Source organism: Desarmillaria tabescens, assembly GCF_030435595.1.
Source record: "Desarmillaria tabescens strain CCBAS 213 chromosome Unknown EV420scaffold_9, whole genome shotgun sequence".
Lineage (NCBI taxonomy): Eukaryota > Fungi > Basidiomycota > Agaricomycetes > Agaricales > Physalacriaceae > Desarmillaria > Desarmillaria tabescens.
In genome coordinates this window covers 47,357-61,398 of record NW_026848308.1, presented here as the reverse complement: position 1 = coordinate 61,398, position 14,042 = coordinate 47,357, and the positions used below count along the sequence as shown (strand labels likewise).

General features: G+C 46.8%; 4 protein-coding genes across 4 annotated transcripts; all 4 read right to left on the bottom strand.

The window, feature by feature from the left end:
- Nucleotides 1-1,130: 1,130 nt before the first annotated feature.
- On the bottom strand, nt 1,131-2,483 carry EV420DRAFT_1477003 (uncharacterized protein; the record flags this gene model as incomplete). The annotated part of the gene is made up of 5 exons (XM_060469379.1): nt 1,131-1,241; nt 1,403-1,552; nt 1,650-1,810; nt 2,140-2,174; nt 2,422-2,483. The coding sequence occupies 5 exons, from the start codon at nt 2,481-2,483 to the stop codon at nt 1,131-1,133; spliced, it is 519 nt and encodes a 172-aa protein (XP_060333865.1).
- A 959-nt stretch (nt 2,484-3,442) lies between these two features.
- On the bottom strand, nt 3,443-6,874 carry EV420DRAFT_1745736 (uncharacterized protein; the record flags this gene model as incomplete). The annotated part of the gene is made up of 4 exons (XM_060480146.1): nt 3,443-3,479; nt 3,538-3,615; nt 3,671-4,283; nt 4,474-6,874. The coding sequence occupies 4 exons, from the start codon at nt 6,872-6,874 to the stop codon at nt 3,443-3,445; spliced, it is 3,129 nt and encodes a 1,042-aa protein (XP_060333864.1).
- A 946-nt stretch (nt 6,875-7,820) lies between these two features.
- On the bottom strand, nt 7,821-11,090 carry EV420DRAFT_1761545 (uncharacterized protein; the record flags this gene model as incomplete). The annotated part of the gene is made up of 1 exon (XM_060480663.1): nt 7,821-11,090. The coding sequence occupies one exon, from the start codon at nt 11,088-11,090 to the stop codon at nt 7,821-7,823; it is 3,270 nt and encodes a 1,089-aa protein (XP_060333863.1).
- A 1,167-nt stretch (nt 11,091-12,257) lies between these two features.
- EV420DRAFT_1180033 (uncharacterized protein) lies at nt 12,258-13,596 on the bottom strand. Its single transcript, XM_060466220.1, has 4 exons — nt 13,395-13,596; nt 12,760-13,331; nt 12,564-12,709; nt 12,258-12,510 (listed from the first exon to the last, which is right to left on the bottom strand). The coding sequence occupies exons 2-4, from the start codon at nt 13,292-13,294 to the stop codon at nt 12,337-12,339; spliced, it is 855 nt and encodes a 284-aa protein (XP_060333862.1). The 5' UTR covers nt 13,295-13,331; nt 13,395-13,596; the 3' UTR covers nt 12,258-12,336.
- Nucleotides 13,597-14,042: the final 446 nt, after the last annotated feature.

Sequence of the window (14,042 nt, the reverse complement as noted above, 5' to 3'; positions counted from 1 at the left end):
GTGGCAGAAATAAATCCTCTTTCCATTTCACCAACAATCTCTTCCCATGGTTATGATTATGCACTGATTTCATCGGAAGGTCAACCTTGGGGATCAGATCATATTTTGATTCTTAGGTAGCAGAATACTGGTGTAGTGGAAACACTTCCACACGGTAATTTGGGGTTCAACTCCCTATATCTGAGTATGGGGAAATGTTTCCGCTTTTGAGTGTATAAATTTTTCTTTCCAACCATGTCATGCCATGCTAGAGGAAATCGCTGACGGGTACGTGGTTGCTTTGGATTAACTACCCTGTATTCGGTTTCGGGTCATAGAATGCTTGTATTATCCGTCCCTCTTGAAAGGATGTGGAATCCTGAGACGAACTGCGTCATTCCTTCAATGTGTCCGGTTTCGTGACAAGGCTCGGTTGTCAATGCCCAATGACACGCAGTCCTTGGATGGAAAAAAAAAGAATGTACGCACTTCTGGCCATTCACTCTAATATGGGTACTCGAACCTCACATGGTGACTACATCATCTCATAACGAAACGTCATCTGACCCTCACACTGCGAGTTCTCCTCACTGTGATTATTCAGACATCCCCAAGAAATCATAACAAGTCGAACTGGGGCTACGTACTCACCATCACCGCCAAAATATATCGATTTCTTCGCTTTGAGAAGGGACGAGGGGTGTAAACAAGGTCATGTTCTGCTAATGCGGGTGGAGCTGTAATAACTTGTGCTTTTCGTTAGAGAACCCCGTCATAATGGAATTCCGACACTACAGAGAGACGAATACATGTTTACAGATGATGATATGCTGAGCAGCAGAAACGGTTCGGTAATAGCGCGAGAAGGTTCTTAGATACCGGTGCAGAGAATGCAGACAGGGGCGCGATGTCCAGAAGCGAGTCGCGACAAAGAACCAGGTCACAATATTAGCTCCATGTGGTGCTACAGCAAACGAGGGAAATGAATGTCACTAGCTTCGTTGTGGTCAATAGTTACGGGAACATGGGTCGGGTGAAGTGGTAGAGACGAAATGCAAACAGAGCCGGAAATTGCCGATGATGCTCTCCTTCCGCCACCATCGTTCGTCACGACTTCCCGTCCCTTCTTGAAACTCTCCGTCTTCATTTCCTTACAACTGCATTTCGAATGGCCTCGGCCCCGGCCTCCTCTGCCGAATCGATGGGAGGGCGCATATATGCCGCCATTCCAGCACAGGTGTACTGGGAAATGCGACCGGTAACTGTGGATAGCGCGTCGTGGGCTAATTGAAGGAACTTCTGACACGTGCATGCAGGAATATGGTGCGTCTGGCGTTTCTTTCTGTATTACATCGAGCGCTCATTGGTTACCCAGAAATGCTCAGCACAAATCCCCCATTTAGCATACCTTTCTATCACTTACGACCTGATTGTACGCGCCATGGAACTGTCGAGCGTCGTGGTAGATGGTCAATACACGGTGGATGGAGGGAACAAATAACCCTCGTCCAACCACTTCCAAGTGCAAGAAGGCGTATCTGAACGACCCGCCTGCTCCTCTCACGCTACCTCTCTGTGTATGCGTTCAGTTTCACTCGCCTCTGTTATCCGCATCTACATTGACCCCATCGTCATTCCCTACTCCCTGAAGTGCCCTGAGATCCACCGACTCGACCATTCCTCCCGTGAATCTCTTTGTAACTATCGTGGGCAGCCATCTCCTCCAACTCTACAGTGGTATCCCAGTTACGTATCCACATCAAGCTTCTGCCAAGGGACATAAGCGCCCATGCCGAATCTCTCCATTGGATTGTAAGGCCGTTTCTCTGGGCTATGAATAAAGAAAGAAGCAAAAAAAATATGAAATGAGTTCTTCATTTCGGAGTTCAGATTGGGGAATCGACCCCCGTAGCTGCTAAACGCCACGATGGCATGTAGGCTATACCATGTCCGAACGATGGAAGTAGAATGAAACTGATGAGCGGTACTCATCTTGCATGCGGGTTAATCGGAAACTGCCGGAAAGATTTTTCGGCGGGAGGAAGAGGGTTTCATTCGATGAATGGCTGTGGGATAATGAGGCATGCGACGGCGTAGAAGACGGATAAGTTTAGAGTGCAAGGTAGCAGAATACTGGTGTAGTGGCCAATGTTATCTCACTTCCATGTGGTGCTTTGGGGTTCGACTCCCCATATCTAAATACCTAGAGAGATCTTCATCCTTTAGTTTAAACATTTTGTTTCAGGACACGTCGAAAATTTGTTCTGCGCATAAGGTTTGAGACCATTTGCTTCCAACTAGATACTTGGTGAACGATGTACGGAAGGAGTGATTTGATTGCTGGGTGAAAAGGACGGTAAATCTGGAAACGAACTGCTGCCCTTCCTTCAGTGGTCGCGCTTTTTCTGAAGGAAAAATGCTATTAGTATCAGGAATGTATACCTTTCTTCCTCCATGTCCTTCTCGTGGTGGTACGTAAGAGCTTTCCATAGCGAATGATTCATTTTAGGCAGGTCGTCATACCACGTAAGTTATTTCATCTGATCCCCCAGATTAAATTCACAGTTCGGGCTATACGATACTTGTTGTGTTAACGTGTAACTCCCCAATATCACATTCGTTTATGGTTTAATGGACATACTTTAGTTACCATGGGTTCGATTCCCCCATATTCGAAATTACTTTTCCACGAGTCTGTTTTGGCACGGGTTCACCGTGAAGTCTTTGACATGCCCGATACGTTCAGTGGAACACGAGTTTAGGAATGCACATTTTTTGTTTCGTTCATGTGAGTCTTCGTTCACGTTTTACACGAGAATAATGTGCGCCCCATGTATGGGACCTGCGAGTTCTCTGTTGCATTTATAGTTCAAGGTGTTATGGATCTGCCGAAATCCGGATATGCGAGCACGAGGCGAGGAGTAGTGATCGAAGTGAGGTAAGATTAATTAGGAATGATGTACGTCGTTAGAGAATATATTGGATTCCGGCGAGGGTTCGTGAGGAGACCTGAGTGGTCCAGTTTGCGAAATAAAGGAAATCAGCAAGCGCGAAGCAATTACTGAGGGAAGTAGCCGGTAAGCGCGGAGCAATTACCGATATAGAAGGCCTGTAAGCGCGAAGCTATTACGGGCCGTGGGTGAAGGCAAGCGCTAAGCGTAACCTTCGGATTGGTATTGGAAAGCGCTAGGCGTATCCAATGGGTTGTTCAGCAAGCGCTAGGCGTAACTGAGGGTTCACGCAGTGTGAGGGTACTGGAAGTAGTAGATTGATAGAAGCTTTTTAATACAATGTTATCTACAAGTTTATATACTAAGGACAGGTTCGAGTCATTATTATTCTATAATGTTCTATAATATTCTAGTATCAGTACGAAGAATAGAGAAAGTAATAGAAAGTACGAGCGAGTCAGTATTAAGACCGAGAAGGCCGAGTATGGGCATATGTTGACTCATGCACCGAATCAACGGATACCCAATATCCATAACAGCCCCCCCAGTCTACATATGCCTGAATGAGGCAAAGGGAAAGAAAAATTGAAGAATTAGAAAAGCAAACCTTATGGATTTGAATGTTCCGTGGTTGTCGGTCACAACTGTAACTTCGAACACATGGAAGTAAAGATTATCCCACACCCTGCACATATGGAGGGCAAGGTTCATCAAATTCGGGAATCTCATTGCGTACAGACTTCTCGCTGCCAGATGAGTCAAGGATTAGGTTGAAATTCGCATTTTGAGCTTGATCTGGCACTGCAAGTGAATCTGCGGATAAATGTCGTGAGTCAACTTTTACAGTAACTTCGAAATGGTTTCTGTCGCCAGAGACGTCAGGATGTCGTTCGGGTGACATGCGATTAGAGGGAGCCCAAGAGGGCCAAGACTTCATGCGGCGAAGTTGGGAATCGGCGTGTGCCGGTTCCTGGGAACCCTTTCCAAAATAGGGATGATATTGATGATGGGCCCCTTGATATCGCCGTCTCGTCGATTCCGCGATTAATCCATTTACTCTCGAGATTGCGTCTAGGTTCTGGCATTGATTCGATGTTCCTTCGTTCTTTCCTTCGTTGATATTCAATGTGATCCTGATTTGGACCTCGCATCGCATGTTTAAACCCGGATCCCAAATCTGATCTTCAAGTCCCCTTATTGGCCCGACGTGCTGGTTTCCTTCCGACTCACATATTTTGCTACTTGTGGAAGCTGCTTTTTCCACAATTATCCTTCTTGCTTTCGATTCCGATGTCTTGTCATTATGTTGTTCAACTATGCCATCACATGGATCAATATCCGGCAGCGCAACACCTGAATGCACGAACAGGCTCGCTTGAGCATTTTCGGAAGCGAGAGTTGGAAGGATGGTGACAGGAATGACAATAATGGAACCGGGTGCGTCATTTGAAACAGGCTTTCAGTTGAGTATTCTGACTTAATTGGTCGTATTCAGTTTTCTCCGGAAACCTGTGCTGCAAAGATACTGCACCGAAATCCGTACCTGGTGTGGTATCTCCGAGCCGTTCAGTTGACTCCTGTCCAGTTACCGAGACTTCTGAGAATGCTGCTTCTGGCTCCCTGCGCGTTTTCTGTTCTCTTTCTAAAGCCCGTCTCATTTTTCGACTTAGCCTCTTCTCTTTTCCGGCTCGGGCTACAATGAGTTTCCCCTCCATGGAATCGACTATCTGGCACACGGGTTTCGGTGTTTTCGGTGCCATACAGTTCCGTTCTTTCATAGCATCCCTCTTGCTCTGCTGTGCTCGAGTCGTATCGGCTTCCGGAAGTATGTACTGGTTTTGTTCTCCTTTCGATGGTTTGAATCCGGCAGCAAGATGAGGTTTCGACATGGTAATGCTCGTGGGAACATTTGTTGAACATACGAGGGAGGTATCAAGAGATCCGTTACCGGGGCCTGTAGGTGGCCGGAAATTAGGTCTAGGAGGCAGGTGAGTTGGGATTGCGTTGCATGATTTCGCTGACTGACTGTCATTTTGCAGTTCTGTATGCAGCTGAGAATCATGATGTGCAGTTGCCGGCTTGATTTCCATGGCAGCTACTGCGGCGAGGTTGCAAGTACCGGAGGTGTGGCTCGCAGCCGATTGAAGGTGTGCCGATGCTGACTTACTCGAAGTAACAAATTGATTGTCTTCGGTTTGGAGATTTCGTCCTGTATATCTCAGAGAGGAAGGCACATCCTCCAGATTACAGTTGCTAGTATTACGACGATTGGAAGTCTCGTTGCCGAGCTCGGGAATGTTGGCAGATTCATGATTATGCTGGGATTGAGGCCGTCCTTCGTCCCTCATTATGTCCTTGAATGAAACGTCTCCTGGCTCATCGATACGGTTCATAGTTGAACGGGAGTTCGCAGTTTGACCCGTAGGTGTCGATCTTTTCAGTATGGTATGGTTATCATCCTTTGTAGCTTCCGTCTCACTCTTCTGTGCCTGAGCCACAATTCCTTCTGGAAATATACACTGATTCACTCCCCCTTTCGACGGCTTCGAACCAATGGCGGAAGGAACCTTCAGCATGGGAGGAGGCGTCGAAGTTGTGAGGGATATTTCAAGAGATCTGTTAGCGAGACCTTTAGGTGGCTGAGGTTTCATAGGCAGATGAGTCGGATTCACGTCTCGTACATTTCCTGAGTGACCATCATCTCTTCGCAGATCTGTATATAAGTGAGACTTGTGAGGAGCAACCTCAGGCTTGGTTTCCTTCGCAGCCATTGCATTCAAGTCACAAGGACCAACAGTACGGCTTGCAGGTCGTTGGAAATACGCAGATGAAAGGGTCAGAGCTGATTTACTCGAAGCAACAAATTGATTGTCTTCGGTTTCAAGGCTTAGCCCTGTGTATCGCCAAGAGGAAGGTAGATCCTTCGATTCCCTATTGCTATTATGACCACCAGAAGTCTCATCATTGAAGTTGGGACCGCTAGCCGATTGTCGAGATTGTGGCCGGTGTTTACTTTCAGTCTCGCCCTTCATGGATATTTTGCAAGGACTATCCAGGAATCCCATTTCCCGCATCTTCGCTGATGGTTGAACGGGGCTATGCTTGAGTGAGAATAAGGATTCGCTCACTTTGCTTTGAGGATGGTGTCCGACGGCTGAGGGTTTCAGTTGTTCTGATTTCTCTGCTACCGTCTGCATTGAGTGAGTCAGATTTCGGCCATGCTTTCTCCATTCGTCAAGTGTGGGCCAAGGTTTTCCGGTTTCCCAATCGTGCTGATTATCCATTTCTGCCAGAAAATGCTCAACAGATACCCGATAACAGAGGGCGTACAATTCGAAGTCATTCTCTGTCATAAAAAGGCGGATATCCTGGCCCCAAGTAGGACAATTAAGATCTATCTTGTGTATAACAAGTGAATGGCTGGCTTCCCGCTTTCGCCGTTGTAGTGCAGCTTGTAACTGGGAGAAGATTGATGAGTCGATGCGCACTCCCAGGTTGCCGTTTGATATATGAACGGCCCATGTCTGTCTCAATAGCCTTTCTAGGAGTTCGAACTCGTATCGGAATGTCTTCTCATACTGGTCACAAGTGACTTCAAGTGCATGACTAGGTCCGAGGTCAACATTCAAGCTGCTCTTCAGTATTCTCAGAGCTCGCCTTTTGCGAGATATGAGTGCTGGAGATCGTGTAAGCTCAAAAGATGGGATGGATGTGCAGATAGCGTTTCGCATATTAACAGGGAATTCTTCGTCGTTGTGAAAGGTTCCATATGAAAATGGTCCGTCGAAAGGATGAAGCTTCATTTGGAGAGTACTGTATTCTTCATCTGAGCGTCGCAACTGCTTCTTTCTGGTATTAGTCCGACTGATGGGCAAACCATTCAAAGAGCTGCAAGTATGCCTTTCCCGAGAGGAGGGAGCAAACAGTTCCTGATGGCGAGTCATGTTGTGGAAAGTGCAGGCACGGCAAGAATGACATTTCCCACCGGGGTCAGGGCTGAATGAAGATTTTGGCCAGGTCATTTCAGAACAACTGTTTTAGCCAAAGGGGATGAATACAAAGTGGTACAAGCTACGTTGCTTCGCAAGCAATGAGGTATAACAAACGGGAACCTATACTCAGTTCCCAATGTGTCCACCAATGTTATGGATCTGCCGAAATCCGGATATGCGAGCACGAGGCGAGGAGTAGTGATCGAAGTGAGGTAAGATTAATTAGGAATGATGTACGTCGTTAGAGAATATATTGGATTCCGGCGAGGGTTCGTGAGGAGACCTGAGTGGTCCAGTTTGCGAAATAAAGGAAATCAGCAAGCGCGAAGCAATTACTGAGGGAAGTAGCCGGTAAGCGCGGAGCAATTACCGATATAGAAGGCCTGTAAGCGCGAAGCTATTACGGGCCGTGGGTGAAGGCAAGCGCTAAGCGTAACCTTCGGATTGGTATTGGAAAGCGCTAGGCGTATCCAATGGGTTGTTCAGCAAGCGCTAGGCGTAACTGAGGGTTCACGCAGTGTGAGGGTACTGGAAGTAGTAGATTGATAGAAGCTTTTTAATACAATGTTATCTACAAGTTTATATACTAAGGACAGGTTCGAGTCATTATTATTCTATAATGTTCTATAATATTCTAGTATCAGTACGAAGAATAGAGAAAGTAATAGAAAGTACGAGCGAGTCAGTATTAAGACCGAGAAGGCCGAGTATGGGCATATGTTGACTCATGCACCGAATCAACGGATACCCAATATCCATAACAGCCCCCCCAGTCTACATATGCCTGAATGAGGCAAAGGGAAAGAAAAATTGAAGAATTAGAAAAGCAAACCTTATGGATTTGAATGTTCCGTGGTTGTCGGTCACAACTGTAACTTCGAACACATGGAAGTAAAGATTATCCCACACCCTGCACATATGGAGGGCAAGGTTCATCAAATTCGGGAATCTCATTGCGTACAGACTTCTCGCTGCCAGATGAGTCAAGGATTAGGTTGAAATTCGCATTTTGAGCTTGATCTGGCACTGCAAGTGAATCTGCGGATAAATGTCGTGAGTCAACTTTTACAGTAACTTCGAAATGGTTTCTGTCGCCAGAGACGTCAGGATGTCGTTCGGGTGACATGCGATTAGAGGGAGCCCAAGAGGGCCAAGACTTCATGCGGCGAAGTTGGGAATCGGCGTGTGCCGGTTCCTGGGAACCCTTTCCAAAATAGGGATGATATTGATGATGGGCCCCTTGATATCGCCGTCTCGTCGATTCCGCGATTAATCCATTTACTCTCGAGATTGCGTCTAGGTTCTGGCATTGATTCGATGTTCCTTCGTTCTTTCCTTCGTTGATATTCAATGTGATCCTGATTTGGACCTCGCATCGCATGTTTAAACCCGGATCCCAAATCTGATCTTCAAGTCCCCTTATTGGCCCGACGTGCTGGTTTCCTTCCGACTCACATATTTTGCTACTTGTGGAAGCTGCTTTTTCCACAATTATCCTTCTTGCTTTCGATTCCGATGTCTTGTCATTATGTTGTTCAACTATGCCATCACATGGATCAATATCCGGCAGCGCAACACCTGAATGCACGAACAGGCTCGCTTGAGCATTTTCGGAAGCGAGAGTTGGAAGGATGGTGACAGGAATGACAATAATGGAACCGGGTGCGTCATTTGAACAGGCTTTCAGTTGAGTATTCTGACTTAATTGGTCGTATTCAGTTTTCTCCGGAAACCTGTGCTGCAAAGATACTGCACCGAAATCCGTACCTGGTGTGGTATCTCCGAGCCGTTCAGTTGACTCCTGTCCAGTTACCGAGACTTCTGAGAATGCTGCTTCTGGCTCCCTGCGCGTTTTCTGTTCTCTTTCTAAAGCCCGTCTCATTTTTCGACTTAGCCTCTTCTCTTTTCCGGCTCGGGCTACAATGAGTTTCCCCTCCATGGAATCGACTATCTGGCACACGGGTTTCGGTGTTTTCGGTGCCATACAGTTCCGTTCTTTCATAGCATCCCTCTTGCTCTGCTGTGCTCGAGTCGTATCGGCTTCCGGAAGTATGTACTGGTTTTGTTCTCCTTTCGATGGTTTGAATCCGGCAGCAAGATGAGGTTTCGACATGGTAATGCTCGTGGGAACATTTGTTGAACATACGAGGGAGGTATCAAGAGATCCGTTACCGGGGCCTGTAGGTGGCCGGAAATTAGGTCTAGGAGGCAGGTGAGTTGGGATTGCGTTGCATGATTTCGCTGACTGACTGTCATTTTGCAGTTCTGTATGCAGCTGAGAATCATGATGTGCAGTTGCCGGCTTGATTTCCATGGCAGCTACTGCGGCGAGGTTGCAAGTACCGGAGGTGTGGCTCGCAGCCGATTGAAGGTGTGCCGATGCTGACTTACTCGAAGTAACAAATTGATTGTCTTCGGTTTGGAGATTTCGTCCTGTATATCTCAGAGAGGAAGGCACATCCTCCAGATTACAGTTGCTAGTATTACGACGATTGGAAGTCTCGTTGCCGAGCTCGGGAATGTTGGCAGATTCATGATTATGCTGGGATTGAGGCCGTCCTTCGTCCCTCATTATGTCCTTGAATGAAACGTCTCCTGGCTCATCGATACGGTTCATAGTTGAACGGGAGTTCGCAGTTTGACCCGTAGGTGTCGATCTTTTCAGTATGGTATGGTTATCATCCTTTGTAGCTTCCGTCTCACTCTTCTGTGCCTGAGCCACAATTCCTTCTGGAAATATACACTGATTCACTCCCCCTTTCGACGGCTTCGAACCAATGGCGGAAGGAACCTTCAGCATGGGAGGAGGCGTCGAAGTTGTGAGGGATATTTCAAGAGATCTGTTAGCGAGACCTTTAGGTGGCTGAGGTTTCATAGGCAGATGAGTCGGATTCACGTCTCGTACATTTCCTGAGTGACCATCATCTCTTCGCAGATCTGTATATAAGTGAGACTTGTGAGGAGCAACCTCAGGCTTGGTTTCCTTCGCAGCCATTGCATTCAAGTCACAAGGACCAACAGTACGGCTTGCAGGTCGTTGGAAATACGCAGATGAAAGGGTCAGAGCTGATTTACTCGAAGCAACAAATTGATTGTCTTCGGTTTCAAGGCTTAGCCCTGTGTATCGCCAAGAGGAAGGTAGATCCTTCGATTCCCTATTGCTATTATGACCACCAGAAGTCTCATCATTGAAGTTGGGACCGCTAGCCGATTGTCGAGATTGTGGCCGGTGTTTACTTTCAGTCTCGCCCTTCATGGATATTTTGCAAGGACTATCCAGGAATCCCATTTCCCGCATCTTCGCTGATGGTTGAACGGGGCTATGCTTGAGTGAGAATAAGGATTCGCTCACTTTGCTTTGAGGATGGTGTCCGACGGCTGAGGGTTTCAGTTGTTCTGATTTCTCTGCTACCGTCTGCATTGAGTGAGTCAGATTTCGGCCATGCTTTCTCCATTCGTCAAGTGTGGGCCAAGGTTTTCCGGTTTCCCAATCGTGCTGATTATCCATTTCTGCCAGAAAATGCTCAACAGATACCCGATAACAGAGGGCGTACAATTCGAAGTCATTCTCTGTCATAAAAAGGCGGATATCCTGGCCCCAAGTAGGACAATTAAGATCTATCTTGTGTATAACAAGTGAATGGCTGGCTTCCCGCTTTCGCCGTTGTAGTGCAGCTTGTAACTGGGAGAAGATTGATGAGTCGATGCGCACTCCCAGGTTGCCGTTTGATATATGAACGGCCCATGTCTGTCTCAATAGCCTTTCTAGGAGTTCGAACTCGTATCGGAATGTCTTCTCATACTGGTCACAAGTGACTTCAAGTGCATGACTAGGTCCGAGGTCAACATTCAAGCTGCTCTTCAGTATTCTCAGAGCTCGCCTTTTGCGAGATATGAGTGCTGGAGATCGTGTAAGCTCAAAAGATGGGATGGATGTGCAGATAGCGTTTCGCATATTAACAGGGAATTCTTCGTCGTTGTGAAAGGTTCCATATGAAAATGGTCCGTCGAAAGGATGAAGCTTCATTTGGAGAGTACTGTATTCTTCATCTGAGCGTCGCAACTGCTTCTTTCTGGTATTAGTCCGACTGATGGGCAAACCATTCAAAGAGCTGCAAGTATGCCTTTCCCGAGAGGAGGGAGCAAACAGTTCCTGATGGCGAGTCATGTTGTGGAAAGTGCAGGCACGGCAAGAATGACATTTCCCACCGGGGTCAGGGCTGAATGAAGATTTTGGCCAGGTCATTTCAGAACAACTGTTTTAGCCAAAGGGGATGAATACAAAGTGGTACAAGCTACGTTGCTTCGCAAGCAATGAGGTATAACAAACGGGAACCTATACTCAGTTCCCAATGTGTCCACCAATGTTATGGATCTGCCGAAATCCGGATATGCGAGCACGAGGCGAGGAGTAGTGATCGAAGTGAGGTAAGATTAATTAGGAATGATGTACGTCGTTAGAGAATATATTGGATTCCGGCGAGGGTTCGTGAGGAGACCTGAGTGGTCCAGTTTGCGAAATAAAGGAAATCAGCAAGCGCGAAGCAATTACTGAGGGAAGTAGCCGGTAAGCGCGGAGCAATTACCGATATAGAAGGCCTGTAAGCGCGAAGCTATTACGGGCCGTGGGTGAAGGCAAGCGCTAAGCGTAACCTTCGGATTGGTATTGGAAAGCGCTAGGCGTATCCAATGGGTTGTTCAGCAAGCGCTAGGCGTAACTGAGGGTTCACGCAGTGTGAGGGTACTGGAAGTAGTAGATTGATAGAAGCTTTTTAATACAATGTTATCTACAAGTTTATATACTAAGGACAGGTTCGAGTCATTATTATTCTATAATGTTCTATAATATTCTAGTATCAGTACGAAGAATAGAGAAAGTAATAGAAAGTACGAGCGAGTCAGTATTAAGACCGAGAAGGCCGAGTATGGGCATATGTTGACTCATGCACCGAATCAACGGATACCCAATATCCATAACACAAGGTGTAGACGTTTTACACAGACTTTGGTAGCTACTCTCGATCCGGGACTGATCTTATTAGAGCTGGATCATCGTCTCTGGAACGACTAGTTGTCAGCGATAAATCACCGAGGTTAGAGTAAATAGATGAACCTTAAGAGTTACCAAAACCGTGACGAATCACGATGCGGCCAGACTCTGTATCCTACAAACCGATCGTCAAGCAACCCAAAAGTAAATAAAAATGGTGTGTGGATTTATCGAGCCTAAGAGAGCTGCATAGAAAGAAATCTCAGCTTGCTGAGGGTGAATGTTGTCAAGAGTATCACCTACTGTTCAAACCATAGATTCATATTCAATGCGCCACACACACGGTACCAAATCCGATGACGCGTCCTACTCGCAATGTGATAAACCCTCGAGCGTCCAAATTCTTCGTTGTACCGCTCTATATTCAAAACGGGAGAACCTTACTAGCTCCGCCGTCCTCAAACGTACAGGAGACGATGCGAAAGACCTTAAGGACGGGAAAGGCAGACATCGCCTTGATGAGCTTTGGAATGATATCTTCAGGAAGTGGGAAATCTAAAACGAGCCCCTTCAGTGATGAGAAACTGTCCGAGCGGGTCTGTGTTGCAGACGTATTAGCTCTGCATAATAGGTAGAACAAATGGGGCTTACCTCCAAAACGCGCATCAAATGCAGGACATCACGGCATCCCGCATCCCTGCATATATTAACAAGACATATTCTTTTGAGCGTATTGAGATGGGCGTCTGTCAGTCGCCGTAAGGTGACGCCGATACACATGCATTCGCCATCCATCCCTATAATTGAGCTCATCAGTTTCAATGAGGCGAGATATAGAGAGACGAACCTAGACCATGGACTTCCAATTCTTCAACACTGAGAGGTCCCAGAAGGAATCGCACATTAGGATCGCACCGCGATATACACAGCTTCCGAATAGTGATGGGCATCATCTCACTAAAGTCCTGTGGATCCGCACTACAGCCGTTCAATTCTAGAGTGACGAGAGATGCCATGGTATTCTCGAGGATCATGCGAATGAATGGACCCGATCCGCCGCTCACATGAACGTGTTTGATATTGATCATGCTCGTGAATACCGGGGGAAAAGATGCAGATGCGAGATGAAAATCGAAGGGTCCTGTGATGTGTATAGAGAGGGATGTGATAGCTGAGAGGCGCCGGAAATCAAAGGAAAATATGTTGGGGGAGTATTTCTGGGTGGTGGCGTTAAAGACGACGGTGACGGTCTGTTGGAGAAGTCGATGTGCAATACCGTAAAGGATGTGCTTCTCTGTAAGACAGAGAGAGAGGAGGGTTTTGCAGTCCATGAAGTCGACGATAAGAGAGAGCAATTCGTGTGGGAGGTCGAGTAGGTGCATTGTGGGTCAGGAAGCAAAGTACCGGTGGATGGTGTGCCTTCATATACACACTAGACAATGAGTGACCTGTGACCCGCAGTGTAATGATGTTCGCACATACCCAAAAATACACCTCGGGTACAAATGAGGAGTGGGCGTGTATTTGAACCTGTCAATATCATGCAAGGGTTGACGAATTTCAAGTCGACCACCGGAGAAGCAGGATCATCAATCAGCGTCGAGAATATCTGAAACGAAACACAGAACAGCATTTGCCAAGGAATGAGTAAATCTAATGAGCTTAGGAGAACGATAATAGTATATATGTACGTCCAATAACTGATTAGGTGGTTAATGTCCCGTTACGTCTCAGTTGTGGCGTAGCGCTCAGGTTGTGGGACGAATGAGGTTCACAGTAAACTGAATAGACCAGGGTTCTTGTCGTAATTTCACATGAAAGCAGGTCGATGCAGCGCAGTACCGTTCATACAGTCCGTTCAACTCGTTACATCAACAGATATAGATAGGATAAGGCCTGCAGACTATCATGAATTAGCTATTTCGATGTTCTAACGGATACGTTACTTGCGTGATCCTGTGGACTGCTTAGACTACCCTGTGTCCAACTTCGTATCCTCGACCTTGCTTGCAACGAAAAAGCGGTGTAGGAACGCTCCGGGGGACGTGATTTGGTTGATCATGGTGGTTGCTGAAAAAGAAGGGCAGTGCAGGTTCCCACGTTATCGCGGATATTCCGGCCCGAGCAGGA

Bases quoted from the DNA above. Each gene is read 5' to 3' on its own strand.
- EV420DRAFT_1180033 (XM_060466220.1), bottom strand. From the start codon at position 13,294: ATGCACCTACTCGACCTCCCACACGAATTGCTCTCTCTTATCGTCGAC. The intron at 12,710-12,759 runs GTTCGTCTCTCT...GCTCAATTATAG, and splicing joins ATTGGAAGTCCATGGTCTAG to GGATGGATGGCGAATGCATG. The intron at 12,511-12,563 runs GTAAGCCCCATT...TCTGCAACACAG, and splicing joins ATTTGATGCGCGTTTTGGAG to ACCCGCTCGGACAGTTTCTC.